General features: G+C 45.3%; 1 protein-coding gene across 1 annotated transcript in view; it reads right to left on the bottom strand.

Moving 5' to 3' along the window:
- The window catches only part of VIPR2 (vasoactive intestinal peptide receptor 2), a 47,071-nt gene that overhangs the window by 9,031 nt on the left and 21,664 nt on the right, over positions 1–16,376 (bottom strand). The window contains exons 4-8 of the mRNA XM_035129544.2: positions 13,954–14,051; positions 5,605–5,699; positions 5,074–5,215; positions 2,016–2,163; positions 469–529 (exon numbers count right to left, since the gene is read on the bottom strand). Coding sequence (XP_034985435.1) covers positions 469–529; positions 2,016–2,163; positions 5,074–5,215; positions 5,605–5,699; positions 13,954–14,051 — 544 coding nt within the window. The remainder of the gene's footprint in view (positions 1–468; positions 530–2,015; positions 2,164–5,073; positions 5,216–5,604; positions 5,700–13,953; positions 14,052–16,376) is intronic.

The raw sequence follows: 16,376 nt of genomic DNA, 5'->3' as shown, positions 1-16,376 counted from the left end.
TCGCCTCCCATGAAGTTGTTGAATCCCCCTTTAAAGCCTTCTAAGCCAAATTAAATATATGAAGAGGCATTTGACTGAACCACACAGGACTGAACCTGCATGCAAATCCCGCGTTCTGTTGTTGAGTGCAGAACTACATGTCAAGCACTTACGCCTTGTCCAATCTGGTCCCCTCTAAATGAGGGTTGAACTGGAGTCCCCAGCAGTCCCCAGGATGGTTGGGGAAGTCTGCTCTATACAGTAGCAGAGAGCAGCCAATATAAAATATTTTCAAAATTATGAATTCATCACCTGTCCTTCCCCCTCATCCCTGGAGCAGGAATAAGCCTCATGAAATGTTTCATAGACACCTCACCTCACGGAATTCTGACATCCCAAGATTTGGTAATATTGGACATAGTACAATCGCCAAAGAACGCTATTGTCAAAACGTGGGAGCATCAAGTTTGCTTTCCTTTTTAAACTTACCCAGTGTCCTCCAAATAGACTCTAGACACAATCCATGCAATGATGAACACTGTGGGGATTCCTGAGAGTGGAATAAGAAGTGGAGGGAAAGGAGAATAATTAAATAGATCACTTGCGCAGTGCATCAACATTAGAATGCATTACATGCAAAACATATCCCATGGTGCAAGAACTAATTGCTAGGTAGTGTTAGAAATCCTTTCTTAAATTTAGTTAAACGTTTAAAGTAGCTAAACATGTGGCAGAGAGAGGGAGAGACTGCTGCCGCCGCCACATTTGTGGTGTTGAAACAATCAAAAGTAAGGTCTTAGGCTGAGGCCCTTGTCAGCCTTGCTACGTAAACCCCATTTAACCGGAAATGCCAGAGACTAAGCTTGGAATAAATGTTTTGTCTGCAGGAAGCCCAACAAGAAGCTACAGCTTCCCCACACTATCTGGCTCCGGAATAGCTATTCACTGTGTATAGTGTTGCAACCTGTCTAATTGTGCTTTTAGTTTATACACTTTACTGTGGGCTCTAGAACGCATCGGTCTGAGCAGTTCCCCACTTGACCCGTGCTGTCTAGGCACAAGTCCAAGCAGTTCCCCCCTTGCCCTGCTCCTTTCCCAGGGAGAACCCTAAATCCTTAAAATCAGAGCAAAGGTCAACCCGGAGAAAACATGAATTGCCTTTTGCTCCAACTGTGCACTAAAGAACAAGGGGTGGGGAGCAGCGGGATGAGAGGAAATGTGGATAAGTCCTGTTATATATTGCATTTCAGTTGTTGTATTGATTGAATTCATGTTATGGGGTGGCTATACAAATTCAGTGAATGAATGGATAAGCTTGTCTCAGGATTCCCTCCTTCCCAAGAAGGCTGGACCTCTCCTCCAGGGGTTTTAGGCTTTACACTAAACTCATCTTCAAGAGTTCTGGGTCCACCAACCAAACAATCTGAATACCGTACTTTTCTGTGTATGAGACTATGTTTTTTTCTTTAAAAATCATGCCAAAAAGTGGTGGTCGTCTTATACATGGGTAGTGCATAGGGTGGACGTTTGATTGGCTGCTGGCGTGGCTGTCAGCGGCTATTGTGTGTGTGTTGTTGGTTGCTGTGTCAATGGGTGGTGTTGATTTGCTGACGCTGCGGCAGTTGGGCGAGCAATTGGCAGCTTCTGCCGGCGATGGGACATACGAGTGTGGGCGAGCAATTTTCGACAACAACTCTGGGAAATCGTTCACAAAATAACCTCAACAACTCTGTGTCATCTCTCCCCATTTTCTTAAACTCGAATCCCTCAAAATAGGGGGCGTCTTATACATGAAGGCATCTTATACACGGAAAAGTATTGTATGGTCAGGCCTGCACAACATGTGACTCCCACCACCCAACAGGGGCTGGGTGCATCTCCATTTTTGCTGCCTGTTGGAAGCACAGAAACAGAGATTGGGGGGAGTCAAGCAGCTGAGCAGCCACAGCATATATGTAGGAGCTAAGATACAAAGACCCAGTTTTACACAGTAGGGGCAAAGAGAGAAGAAAAGAAGCTTGGGTCAATCTTCTTACCCCATCCAATAAGGAGATATAAGGCGAAGTGTCTGTTAGGAGAGAATATGACCATGAGGATGTGGAGGTAAAGTCCTTCAACTAAGAGCCAATAAAAGTTGGCCATTACACAGTACTGGAAAAATACCAAGCTAGCCTTGCAGCCGACCTGGAAAGTTACAAACCAAGGATGAAACGTTTGGGCAAATAAATTGCTTGAACACAGTAAATGGCTTCCTTTGTTAAAAATCTTTCTTTGATAGATACAAGCTCTGACATGAGGGACTTCCCCTTCCATGAACTTGCCTGTTGGTCGCCTGAAAGGGCCTCTTTCTATTGTTTGGATTCTCGTCAAATTATAACTTTTAGACGTGAATGGAAACAAATGCCAAGTGTTTCTCAAAGCTTGCTTCCCTAGTGAAACATTTGGGATTTGTCTTGTCTCCTAAAAACCATCGTCTCTCTCTCTTGCTCTATCTATTTATACCTTGTGTTAGTCCTTCCTCCTAAATATCTCCTTTTTTATCTTTTTCATTTCAGGGCAAAATATTCCAGGAATAAAAATGCCACCACCGTTGAGGTTAATGTGGGGCAGGGAGGTAATAATCAGGACCGCCAGTTAACCAGAAGTAATTTGGTTTAGGGAAGAGGCTCCTGTCACTTTTTAAAGCTAGTTTATTCTATAGAAGCTGTGCCAAAAAGCAAAAATAGCCCTGTGGAATGCATAACTAGGAGGAGCGACTGAAAGCTCTTCCTAGCTCTTATGTAACTAAACTGGGGTCAGCAGAAGCAACTCTTTGCTACAGATATTACATCACCTGGACAACAACACTGCAGCATATTGATTTATACCAGTTTAACTACAGCGACAAAACTTGCTGCCTTAAAATTCCTTCTTGAATTAGCCAGGAAAAAAAATTAAAAAATGAAATGAAAACATAACCTGTGTCTCCCTTTGTAAATTCATGATCCTGAACCTCTGAAGTGACAAGTGATGTTGACATCTTGGTCAGCGATATGGGGAGCTCTGTGGAAGGTTTATCAGCCAATCGCATTTAATTAAGGCAAAAGAAAATGGTTCAGGAAGGTTCATTCAAGGGATATGCAAAGGTTCGCGCATGTTTCCCACCATTACAAATTTCCTGGTTTTCATGGCTACGTTGAACAAAGTGGAAATATTAATGTAAGGAAAGGTGAAATCCCCCAAGCAAGGAGATCTTCGATTGCGGTTTTGCACAGTGGAGGTCAGATTGTTAGTCCATTTAAATCACAATTTTCTATACTGATTGTCAGCAGCAATCCACCAATCTTTTTCCATAATGTTACATGGGGCCTTTTTTTGCAGGACGGGGCTGCAAATTGACCATGATGCTCTCAGTGTACATAATATGTGCCCTTTTCACTGTATTGTGGCCCCTTATCTTCACCTGTAGTCTAATTCTATGCATGGATACTTGGAAGTCCATCTGTATTTACACCCAGGTAAGTGTATTTAGGATTTAGCTCTTAATTATGTTACATCAACATGTAATCCTATTAATAACTTTTTAAATGAATAGCACTGAAGCAAATGTCACAGTTCATCTTCCACCCGCTGAATACCCTCTCCAATTCTATCACCATTTGTCACTGTGTATTTGTTAGAAATGTTGAATTCAGAAAGTGCTTTGCAATTATTTGACCTTCCAAACCCTGTGAGATAGGTCATTATTATATCAGGGTGTTTTTTTTTCAGATGGAGAGCTCAGACAATGATTTTCCCAAGGCAACAGCCTGAGTATGGTGTTTTGGGGGATGGAAATGGTTTTGTTGCACAAGAACACCAGGTCAACTTTAATTACGCAGCCTTGAATTTGCTTGTTTGTGACTGAACCCTATCAAAAAAGAATGACAGTTTGGAAGTGCCCCTAGACCCAAACCATGCTGCTTTTGAGCACACTTCTTTAAGCAATCAATGCCTCTTTCCTTTCGGTCTCACATTACATTACCTCTGACTGGCTTGCTGGAATCCTGCCCTGTTCCTTCACTGGTCAGCCTCACTGTACGTATGGTGTGGATATATGACCCAGATATTTAATTCTGATTAGTTTTCTCCACCAACTCACCTACTATTGCCCGTTCATTTCTTCACTTAGGCCGAGGATAGGGAACTTCTGGCTTTGCAGATGTTGTTGGACAACAACTTCCAGCCCTCTTGAGCTTGACTATTGGCCATGGTGGCTGAGGCTGATGGGAGTTGCAATCCAACAACATCTGGTAGGCCACATTTCCCCCACCCTGACAAAGATCCTAACCATTGCGAAGCCCCATCAGCAGAGGTGTTGACTTGCACCCAAGACTGAGGGGGCCCATCGTGTGTCACACACACGTGACATCATGCACGTGTTGCATATGTGTGATGTCATGTGCCCATGACGTCATGTGCAACGTTGAATTGTCCGGAGGAGACTGAGTGTGGAGGTTCCTCCTCTCTCTTGCTCGCTCAGGAGGAGTTGACTACTGAAGCCGTGCTGTGCTTGGCTCGGCTTTTGGCTTCTTCTGCCCCCTCAACATGAAGGGGGCCCAGCCCCCTCCCAACAGACATTGCAGGGGCCAAAGGTATCTTGGCCCCATAGAGTTGGTGCCCCACCACACAAGTCTTTATGCAACCTGTCTGCTACCAATATAATGCTATCTTAAAGGTCCAGTCGTGACCGACTCTGGGGTTGCGTGCTCATCTCGCATTATTGGCTGAGGGAGCCGGCATATAGCTTCCAGGTCATGTGGCCAGCATGACAAAGCCGCTTCTGGAGAACCAGAGCAGCACATGGAAACGCCGTTTACCTTCCCGCTGTAGCGGTTCCTATTTATCTACTTGCATTTTTGACATGCTTTCGAACTGCTAGGTTGGCAGGAGCTGGGACCAAGCAACGGGAGCTCACCCCGTCACAGGGATTCGAACCGCCGACCTTCTGATCAGCAAGCCCTAGGCTCAGTGGTTTAACCACAGCGCCACCTGGGTCCCAGGTATCTTACACGCCCAAAAAAACAGCACAGGAAAGATAAAAACGCTTCAAGTTATAGCAATTTATTTTCTTACCCAGGATGGTTGATCCTCTGAGCAGTGAACTGTGTTGGTACCAGAATAGAGGATATCATCTTTGACCAAGACAGAGATTGCTTTTAGAATGAAGGACAGGAACAAATTCAAATGTATATAGTTCCTAGTGCAGTGAAGTTTCCTACACAGGGGGAAAGGATACAAAAACGGAAGGGGAAGTGAATATCATTTTTCTCTTAGCAAAACGAATACCCAGCCTTAAAGAAAAACCTACAAACATCATTTCATAATGAATCAATGACAGAATACATTAATTAAAATGTTTTTAAGGGCAGTTGTTTATGCTGGTTCTGTATTTCATTAGCATCTACAATTGGCCGCTTTGTTTTGACAGCTATTCAAGCATTGCTATGGGTTGTATTCAGACTACGTTAGTCATAATAAACTAGGCCTGCAACCGTAACCATGTCTCATTATATTCAGCGGGGCTTACTCTAGGTAAGTGGAGAGAGGATTGTAGCTTAAAGCATAAACGGCTTACTATCCCATCCCTATTTTAGGTATACTTACCTAAAAAGGCAAAGAATTATACTTCCTGTAGTCAGGGCAATGAGAGATGCACTGTGTCCAAGGGTGTAAATCGCTTTCACCAAAACATAGAAAATCTACAAAGAAACAATTTGCATGCATCGGTCACCGTAAGAGAGCATAAATAAAACATTCACCAAAATTGGATGATTTATAGTAGTGCCAAGGAATTATGCACAGAATAACATTTGCACCTTCCATATGTAGACCCAGCAATACCTCTCCTCTCCAGGGCCTTAGGCATTTAACCTTTATAGTACACATGGGCAACCCTCTCGTTAAAAGAAGTGGCCATTGCCTGCATGGCCTTAACTCTGGAATCATTTTCCTTATCAATACTTGAGAGATCAAACCATAATATTGAATGTAAGGAACTGTATTTTTAATATTTCGTTGGAAGCCGCCCAGAGTGGCAGGGGAAACCCAGCCAGTGGGGTATAAATAATAAATTATTATTATTATTAATTATTATTATTATATTGATCTTGTTTGTTGGTGGCAGCATGGCAATCAGTAATTCAGAGATGAAATTCCTTGGAAGAGCTAGAGCTTGGCATAAAATTGTTGCATGCTTTGGGGGGGGGAATCAAAGATTGTATTAGACCCCTGAAAGGCACAAAAATTTTATTTGCATATAGTGATGATGTGCAAGGACATCAGAAATACGGAAAGGATGTAGTGACAGAGATAATGCAGTTGTTTTGTATCTTTTGCACCAAATGAAAATTACTACTTTTTAATTCCCTGGATGTAATGTTTTTGGAAATCGTGTATTGGGTGGCTATTTTTAAATTCTGTTTAATAAAATATTTTTAATAACCAAGTGAGTATAGTGAATATAAATCTATGGATGCTTCAATAGAATTGGTGCCTACTGATCTGAAAGCCATTCCCAATTATGTGGGAGTTCATTGCATACATGGCCCAAATTACATTTCTTTCAACCAAAGAACTGTAAAAATGTATTTATCTATCTATCTAGCCATGCAGAAAAAATCTATGCAGCTTTCTATTAATATGCTTGCTGGCTATAATATACTAAAGTTAGCTTTCTTGAGCATGGCTTGGCAGAGCGTTCTTTCCACTTCAGAGCATATTTCTCACTTTTGCTAAGCAAGGCGAAAAGAGTTGTTAGCCAAAAGGTCAACTTTGTTGCTGCAGGGTCTACAGAGACTTCTAGAATCTACCAAAATTCGACAGTCATCTCTCTGGAATGAGTCGCGCTGCAGTTTCACATTTGACACTGTTTGACAAGAAATCACAGCTTAAGAATGCAGGAAGAGGCCTGTTAGGTCAGAAGAAAGGTCTATCAGTGGTGTGCCATCAGAGGACTAGGGGGACTAGGCTTGTCCCCTAAAGGTTCCTGGTAAACGATAGAGTATTAAAGTCTGGTGCCTCTTTCACAAGAAATCACAGCTTAAGAAATCACAAGAAATCACAGCTTAAGAATGCAGGAAGAGGCCTGTTAGGTCAGAAGAAAGGTCTATCAGTGGTGTGCCATCAGAGGACTAGGGGGACTAGGCTTGTCCCCTAAAGGTTCCTGGTAAACGATAGCGTATTAAAGTCTGGTGCCTCTTTCACAAAGCCTGGGAGCCTTCTGTCTGGCTTAGCAAGGGAGGCATGATGCTCCAACAGGGTCCAAGAGCCCTTCCACCACCTTCCCAAAGCCCAGCATCCTGTCAGGGAATGGTCTGAATCAGAGGATTGGGGAATGCATTCTCAGGCAGATCAGCTCCTCTTTGAAGAGGAGAAAGAGGAGGGGGAAGATTCGCCCTCCCCTCCTGTTTCCAGCGGTTTTAGGAGCAGTGAGAGACACAGACACTGAACAGCTTAGATAGGAGTTACCGAGTTACGATATAATGGAAAGAGAAACAGAAGGGAGGGAACAGCCAGCAGAGACATCATTAGAGAGGGGGGGGGACCCTCCCTCCCCAAGAACCAGGAGGTCTGTTCATATTAGAGAACAAAGAATGCATGCAGGATGCTGTTGGAAGGAGGAGGATTGAGAGTAGCCAACTGCTCTCCTTGCGGAGAGATGTGGATTTTGCTTGCAAGCTGATGACTGTATATAAAATACTATAAAATACAAACCGCTCATTAATTCTTGTCTGTGAAGTTAACGAAGGGAGGGGAGGACTCTCCATGGCTGACACAAAGCCTGGGAAGTTTCTGTCCGACTGTGTGAGGGAGGCGCAATGCGCGCACACACAACATTGACACCCCACCCCCACCCCGATTACTCTCGCAAGCTGCCGCCTCTGGTCCTAACTGTTCTGCTTGAAAATTTTAACTGAAGTTCATCTAGCCCCATCTCCTGCTTACCAACTAAACACCTCCTCCAGGAAGCCCACAGGCAGGACTCAAGGGCAATAACAACGTAGGAAAAGCTGTGCTGGATCAGGCCAGATGCCCATTTGGTCCAGCATCCTGTTCTCATAGTGGCCAACCAGTTGGCTATGGAAAGCACACAAGCAGCACCTGAAGGCAACACTACTCTTCCTACTTGTGCTCCTCAGGAACTGGTGTTTCTGCCCCCAACAGTGGAGGTGGAATATGAGCATCGTGTCAAAGGGCTCTCCATGGGCCCCTTTAACCTGGAAGAAGATGGGAAGGGGCAAACAGAAATTTTTCTCACAGTCTCAAGGTTTAGGGAATCCTATCCCTCCCCCGGTGGGAGTCAAAAAAAGCTAGTAAACAAGAAGAGTCCTTATCACGTAATTTATTCAGTATTCACACAGAGAGAGAAAGGAATGTAGTCCCTATTAAATAATGGCATTGCTCGAAGTAAAGCCCAACCCCCTCCGTCTCTCTTATCTAAAGTCATCCCTGATTTGGGCTTTCTGCCTCTGAGCTTTCTGTTCCACTACCCGTCTAGTCCTGGGGAGAGGGGGGGCTCAGAAATGCTCCAAAGACACTGAGTCCGTCTGCTGTCAATTCCCCAGTGTTCCTTCTTCCTGCTGTTCCTCTCCCAGTATTTTCCAGCTTTTCTACTCTGCAGTCTCTGAACTTTGTCCTTCTGCAAACCACTGTTCTAAATCTACACTGTCCTCCTGTTCTCGGGAAGGTTCAGGAGAAGCGGGGGCGCCCCCCACCATTCCTCCTCAGTGCAGCCCCTGACACACAGTTTCTGACCTTCTTGCGCCTTCTGTGCATATTGAAAAGGTGGGTGCTCTTGGTTCAGGGGCCCCCACCTGCTAGTCTTGCAGCCCCAGCGAATGCCCAACATTTCAACTGCCTGCAGCCAACCCCCACCATGGCGGCTTTTTTTTATATAAAAAAAATTGACATTATTTTGCAAATCACAGCAGTCACATGCACAGTCTACCAGTTGCAAATAATGTGGAAAACATAGAAGCTTTATTTTAATTACTTAAAATATACTGTCACACCAGGAAACAGCTTTTCTTTAAACCAGACTGTTATTGCTGCTTAAGACACTCCCTGTCTGATGTAAGAAAACACCATAATAAAATGTCATATCTTCAATCCGTTCTGCACTGTACAGCTTTAGAAGATTTGATTGCATTATGCAATGCGAAGGGCGTTTCCCCGCCCCCAATACTTTGTTTTAGAGATAAGAAGCTTGCAAAGATTCGTTCCAAGCATATATGCTTCATTAGCATTTTCATTTTTCTGCACTTCAATTTTGAAGGCAAAAGCGTGTGATCAAATATTCTGCTTCACCCCCTCCTAGTGAATTAGAATATCAAGTATAATAAAAGTATAGCATCAGGCAAGAAATACATAATTCCACAAAATTGTTGCCTGAGTCGCCCATAGCAATTTAATCAGGGCATGTGTAGCATAGTACAGTTGTACCTTGGTTCTCGAACTTAATCCATTCTGGGAGTCCGCTCGACTCCCAAAACGGTTCGAAAACCAAGGCACGGCTTCCGATTGGCTGCAGGAACTTCCCGCACTCAATCGGAACCACGGAAGCTGAGTTGGACATTCGGCTTCCGAAAAACATTCACAAACCGGGCGTCTGGGAGCCGATTTGTTCGGGAGCCAAGCCGTTCGGGAAACAAGGTACCACTGTAGAGCTTAGGACTGTTCCAGATATTTGGGGGGCCTTTGGCAGGCTGCCCTCAGTAAGGCCTTTCTGTGTTGACCCACCTCCAGGACCTACCACAATTTGGGTGTCCTGGAAGTGGAGCAGCTGCCACCTTTGTACTCATGCTTGTTCATGAGCGTGCAGAATGGTGGCAGCCCTGCACTATAATGAGCTAGTCTTTGAGTGCTATGTACATCTAATATTTGGTTCTTTGGCTCTACTGCTGCTGCTGTTGTTACACTTGTAACCCAACAACCTTCTGGGGTAGGTGAGGCTGAGAGATGGTGACTGGCCCAAGGTTACCCAGTAAACTTCACTGCTCAATAGGGATTTGAATCCTGGTCTCCCAAGTCTTAGCCCAGCACTCTGATGAGTACACCACACTGGGGTGGGACCCTCCAGATATTGTTGGACAACAACTCCCAACATTCCTGATCATGGCCTATGCAGGCTGGGTTTTGGAGCCCAACATCATAAGGACAACATGGCCCTCTGAGACACAGAATCAGAATTGTAGAGTTGGAAGGGCCCTGAGAGTCATCTAGTCCAACTCCCTTGCAATGCAGGAATCTCAACTAAAGCTTCCATGACAGATGGCCATCCAACCTCTGCTTAAAAACCTCCAAGTAAGGAGAGTTCCACAACCCCCCGAGGGAGTCTGTTCCATTGCCGAACAACTCTTACCATCAGAAAGTTCTTCCTGGTGTTTAGTCAGAATCTCTGGTTCTTGTAACTTGAAGCCATTGGTTCGAGTCCTACCCTCCAGAGCAAGAGAAAACAAGTTTGCCCCACCTTCCATGAGACAGCCCTTGAGATATATGAAGGTGGCTATCATATCTCTTCTCAGTCTCCTCTTTCCCAGGCTAAACATATCCAGCTCCTTCAAGTGTTCCTCACAAGGCTTAGTTTCCAGACCCTTCTGCCATCAAATTCTCACACTGGCCAACCTGTGGGAAGCTCGCAAGCAGGACCTGAGTGCAAGAGCACTTTGCCCTGCTATGTTTTCCAGTGACTGATATTCAGGGGCATTGCTGCCTCCAACTGTGGTGGCTTGGCTTAGCCATAAAGGCTAGTAAAGGTAAAGGGACCCCTGACCATTAGGTCTAGTCGCGGACGACTCTGGGGTTGCGATGCTCATCTCGCTTTACTGGCCAAGGGAGCCAGTGTACAGCTTCCGGGTTATGTGGCCAGCATGACTAAGCTGCTTCTGGCCAACCAGAGCAGTGCACGGAAATGCCATTTACTTTCCCGCTGGAGCAGTACCTATTTATCTACTTGCACTTTGACGTGCTTTTGAACTGCTAGGTTGGCAGGAGCAGGGATCGAGCAACGGGAGCTCACCCCGTCGCGGGAATTCGAACCGCCGACCTTCTGATTGGCAAGCCCTAGGCTCTGTGGTTTAACCCACAGCGCCACCCGCTAGTAGCCATCAATAACCCTCTCCTCCATGAACATCTGGAGAGTCACAGGTTTCCCATCTCTGTGAAAAGAGCCAATGACTGCAGATTGGACAATGGTACTTGAGGAGCCAAGGCAGATTGTCAGGGAAGGGAAGGTCAATAGCAGGGCAAGGTCAGCCAGCCTTTTGAGGGCCTCTGCACTCACCTGAGGCACCGGTTTTCCAGCACCCGCTGGCCCCTTTCATGGTGCTCTGTCCAAGGTCCTGTTCTTTGCACCTGCCTTTCCTGTCATGAACCTGCCTTATGAGCAGGCATCCCCAAACTTCGGCCCTCCAGATGTTTTGGTCTACAGTTCCCATCATTTCTGACCACTGGTCCTGTTAGCTAGGGATCATGGGAGTTGTAGGCCAAAACATCTGGAGGGCTGCAGTTTGGGGGTGCCTGCTTATGAGCAAGCGCCTCTGCTGCTGTCAGCATCCTTCAAGCTTTGAGCCATGATGGGGCAGCCCCCCGCCCCCCCAAAAAACACCACACACAAATAGCTTCATGGTGGAGAAGTGTTATTTGATTTGAAGCCAGGTTAGGGGGTAAGGAGGAATTTAAAAAAAAACCCTGTTGTTGCTGCACTGATTTTCCAGCTTACTGTAAGTCCCTTCTTCGGAGCTTCTGTTAGTCGCAGAGGAGGGAACACAAAGCTCTTAAGCCTGAAAATCACCCCCCTTTGTAGGAGCTTGGGGCTGGAATTTGGATTGAGAGCACAGTCATCTAAGGGAGCTGGAGACCTTTAGAAAGCAGAGGGTAATAGAGCTGGAGGAGTGAAAGTCATGGACTGGGATGGTTACCGATACGAATGGGGGGTAGGATAAGAGGAGGGCAAAAGTCCATGGAAGGCTTTGAAAGTCAGGATGAGGAGCTTATGCTGAACCCTGAAGAAAACGGGAAGCCAGAGCAAGGGTTCAAGTAAGGTGTCATGTGATCAAAGCGTGGATAGTTTGGGCAGCAGGGTGTGGGATGGATATGAAGGGACCGCGGTGAGAGAATGGCAAACCATGGCTGGGTGGTGAACTGAATATGGGAGGCACAGGAGACAGAGGACTCAAAGGTTATGCTGAACATCAGAGAGATGTTGTTGTTGTTGTTTAGTCGTTTAGTCGTGTCCGACTCTTCGTGACCCCATGGACCAGAGCACGCCAGGCACTCCTGTCTTCCACTGCCTCCCGCAGTTTGGTCAAACTCATGTTCGTAGCTTCGAGAACACTGTCCAACCATCTCATCCTCTGTCATCCCCTTCTCCTTCTGCCCTCCATCTTTCCCAACATCAGGGTCTTTTCCAGGGAGTCTTCTCTTCTCACGAGGTGGCCAAAGTATTGGAGCCTCAGCTTCAGGATCTGTCCTTCCAGTGAGCACTCAGGGCTGATTTCCTTCAGAATGGATAGGTTTGATCTTCTTGCAGTCCATGGGACTCTCAAGAGTCTCCTCCAGCACCATAATTCAAAAGCATCAATTCTTCGACGATCAGCCTTCTTTATGGTCCAGCTCTCACTTCCATACATCACTACTGGGGAAACCATAGCTTTAACTATACGGACCTTTGTCGGCAAGGTGATGCCTCTGCTTTTTAAGATGCTGTCTAGTTTTGCCATTGCTTTTCTCCCAAGAAGCAGGCGTCTTTTAATTTCGTGACTCCTGTCACCATCTGCAGTGATCAAGGAGCCCAAGAAAGTAAAATCTCTCACTGCCTCCATTTCTTCCCCTTCTATTTGCCAGGAGGTGATGGGACTCAGGAGGTGATAAGGACTATGAAAGTTACTGCAGTAGCAGGGAGGGGGAAATCTGGCACTGGAGCTCCCTCTCTGAGATAGAAGCAATCCCTTTCTGCCCTTGGAGGGGGAAATTCCATGTTTCCTATGGTCTCTGGGATGGTGCTTGCTTGGTAAGGCCACAGCTTTTATTAACACATGCAATACGCATCACTCAAGGGAATATATATCACACACCCCTCCCCCTTACTGGAAAACTCTGAATGTTTGCATTCTGCTTCCTTGGAAAAATTATATTGCTTAATCTCCTCAGATCCCCTAAATATTCCAATATGTATATCCATATAGGTGCAGATATATTTAAGAAGGCTTTTCCTGTTTGTAATTAAAAAGGAACAAAAGTGGGGGAAAGCTACAGGCAGCTGCTATCTACATATGCACGGTGTTCAAATGTTCCCTGTGTCTACATGCATGGCTCTGACAGAACAAAATGAGAAAGACCAGAAGTGAGCTAATAATAGTTGTCAAAAAACCACAGGAGGAAACATGCCTTTGTTGAGATGTATTAAGCAAAGAGTAATAGGGACACACACATAATATGACATCTTCATCTATCATAAATTTCTAGATGTGGCTTCTAAAGCTTTCTTGGAACCATTCTACACCCCACACAAAATAAGGTCAGATTCTGATCTTTTAAAAGCTTTGGTTAGTCAGCAGTGTCACAGGAGCAAAAGTCAGGAAATACAGAAAACACAAAATTTATTTGATGATAAAGCATATTTGATTCAGTACATATGCAGAATTAGAATTTCTAGAACATTTGACCAATGTTCCAGCATCTCCGCTGGGTCTATGCTGCCTTCTAAAATCAACGTAAGGTGCTGGTTTTGACCCATAAAGGCCAATTGGTTTGGGGCCACTACAATTAAGATGGACCAAGGCTGTCTTCCAGGAGCAGTGTTTATGATGCGCTTTCTAAAACTGATCCGGATGGTGTTCCATCTCTAACGTTTGGTCTGATTTTGTTTTTCTTTCATTAACACAAATTAGCAGCTTCAAATTTCAATAGTTCTCCAGTACATTTGATTCCGAGTCATAGAATTGTTTGACTTACCATGCTGTCTTCGTCAACTTCTTTATAACCACAAGCAAAGAAGAAATCTGGAAATATATCTGTCCAACCGTTACTTGTACAGTTTTTGCTGATATTTCCTAAACAAAAGGGGGGAAAGTGTAGCAATCAGGAGTGGAATTCTAATTCACTAAAAAGGTGGTCCCTCAGAGGTGACTTGAGGCTCCTGCTGCCAATCTACTATAACCTATAGTAGTGCATACAATGTGCCACAAACACAGTTCGCCACTAGCACACAACAGGCTTATGTAGAGAGCAAATAACTCAACCACATGATCTCATCCACAGACTACATGTCAAGTCACCAAACATAGCATAGCATTTTATCATCATGGGCTTAGGCATTTGTAAAATGGGCAAGTTTTCCTAACTGGGCGTGCCTAGAATAAATGGACCCATTTTACAGATGAAGTACACTAGTGGCTCATTAACGAGAGAACTAAATCAAAACATATGCAGAGCAGATTGATCAAGAAAGGTGAACCAATGAACCACAAGATTCAGGTCAACTTTACCACATGCATTTGGCAAGCAAATTAAACAACAAATTGTGAAGGCCCAGCACATCATGGGCCTTGTTAGGCCTGGCATGGATTCCAATTTGGCCTTTGAAGCTATTTTCCCCAAAATGACATCTATCTGCCCCACACCTGCCATTATTTATTTATTTTAATTAAAGATTTTCTTGATTTACAAAAGTATGTGCAATGTTTCTCGTAACATTTTTACAGATCAGTTTCATTTGTTGAGACAGTGGGAAGAAAAGGGGAAAAGAGGTAGATGGGGGAAGATGGGTGGGGATGGGGTCAGGTGACAATGTTTCTATTTTATTTAATGTACGTGGGGTTTTTTGTCAGTGTCGCTTGTACTGGTTCTCTGCTGTTCGCTTATGTTCCTTTGGTGGTGAGGGATGTTGGAGTTGGCCTAGGGTAGGATTGCTCATTTGTGATTGGCTGTGGTGGTCTTTGTTCCGTGTGTGAGTGGGGGTGGGTGGCACACCTGCCATTATATGTGACATCCGGTGAAGGGCACAGGGAGCTCAGTAGTCAGCCAACCCCAGCAGAAAAGGAGAGCTTGAAGTTAGCACCAATCAGCTGATAGCTGCTGACTTCAAGCCTATGTATTTCCCACAGGCACCCCCAGCCAACCCCTTGCAGAAAATGGACGTTTATGGAGGTTTATAATGAGGAAGAGCCATGCTAATAATTCCCACAGCTTTCAGTTAACACAAGTAAAAGTTTAAGTACTGAGACCCCAAAATACCTGGGTAGGAATGGGTCCACCCTCTAAAATACCCAGGTAGGCCAGGTTCCAAATTCCATTCCTGAATTCCATCCCTAAAGGTAAAGGGGCCCCTGACCATCAGGTCCAGTCTGGGGTTGCGGCGCTCATCTCGCTCTATAGGCCGAGGGATCCAGCGTTTGTCCGCAGACAGGTCATGTGGCCAGCATGACAAAAGCTGCTTCTGGCGAACCAGAGCAGCGCACGGAAACGCCGTTTACCTTCCCGCCGGAGCGGTCCCTATTTATCTACTTGCACTTTGATGTGCTTTCGAACTGCTAGGTTGGCAGGAGCTGGGACCGAGCAACGGGAGCTCACCCCGTTGCAGGGATTCGAACCGCCGACCTTCTGATCAGCAAGCCCTAGACTCTGTGGTTTAACCCACAGCGCCACCTGGGTCCCTGTTGAATTCCATCCCTACTAACAATGTATTCCACAACGTCCAGCAATCTTCCTCAACAAAGAGGGCAATCTGATGCAGCCACCCCATCCACTGCTGATGGAGGATGAGGGGTTAAGATGGTGCATAGATTTCTCCTCACTAGCGTATACCAGCAGAGAGGAGTGTTGTTGTTGTTGTTGTTGTTGTTGTTGTTGTTGTTGTTGTTGCTGCTGCTGCTGCTGCTGTTGCTGTTGCTGTTGCTGTTGCTGTTGCTGTTGTTGCCCAGTCACAATGGAGGCCCTAGTTTCACCCTGGCAGGAGAAAGCTACCACCAGTGGTAACCAGCAGCAAGCTCCCTAAACTGGCCACTTCCCACTTCCCAAGCCAGTGGAGGTGACAGGACTTCAGTGCTGAGCCTGCCTCTCTGTTCTGCCCTGTTGCTTTCAGCCAGGGATCAGGATTGCCCTGAGTGTCTTGACGCTGAAGTCAAGAGAACCCATGTGTCTATATTTGGCCAAATTCAGAGCGTCTACTTCAGATAACCTAGGTTGTGTCTCACCACCCCAAAATAAAACCCTATATCCATCCATGATACTGTCACGACTAGAAAAATGACCAAATACTTCCACCAAGTATGGGTGTGTTCTTTGTCAGCAACAGATCAGGAAGGCTCCATGCAACATTTAAAAATCACTTGGCAGAGATTCTATTAGCGTCCAGCTAATTTGCGGCTATAAATGTG

The sequence above is a fragment of the Zootoca vivipara genome, chromosome 12, assembly GCF_963506605.1.
Source record: "Zootoca vivipara chromosome 12, rZooViv1.1, whole genome shotgun sequence".
In the NCBI taxonomy this organism is placed as follows: Eukaryota; Metazoa; Chordata; class Lepidosauria; order Squamata; family Lacertidae; genus Zootoca; species Zootoca vivipara.
Note: the sequence above shows the minus strand (reverse complement) of the source record. Positions and strands in the feature narration are given on the sequence as shown.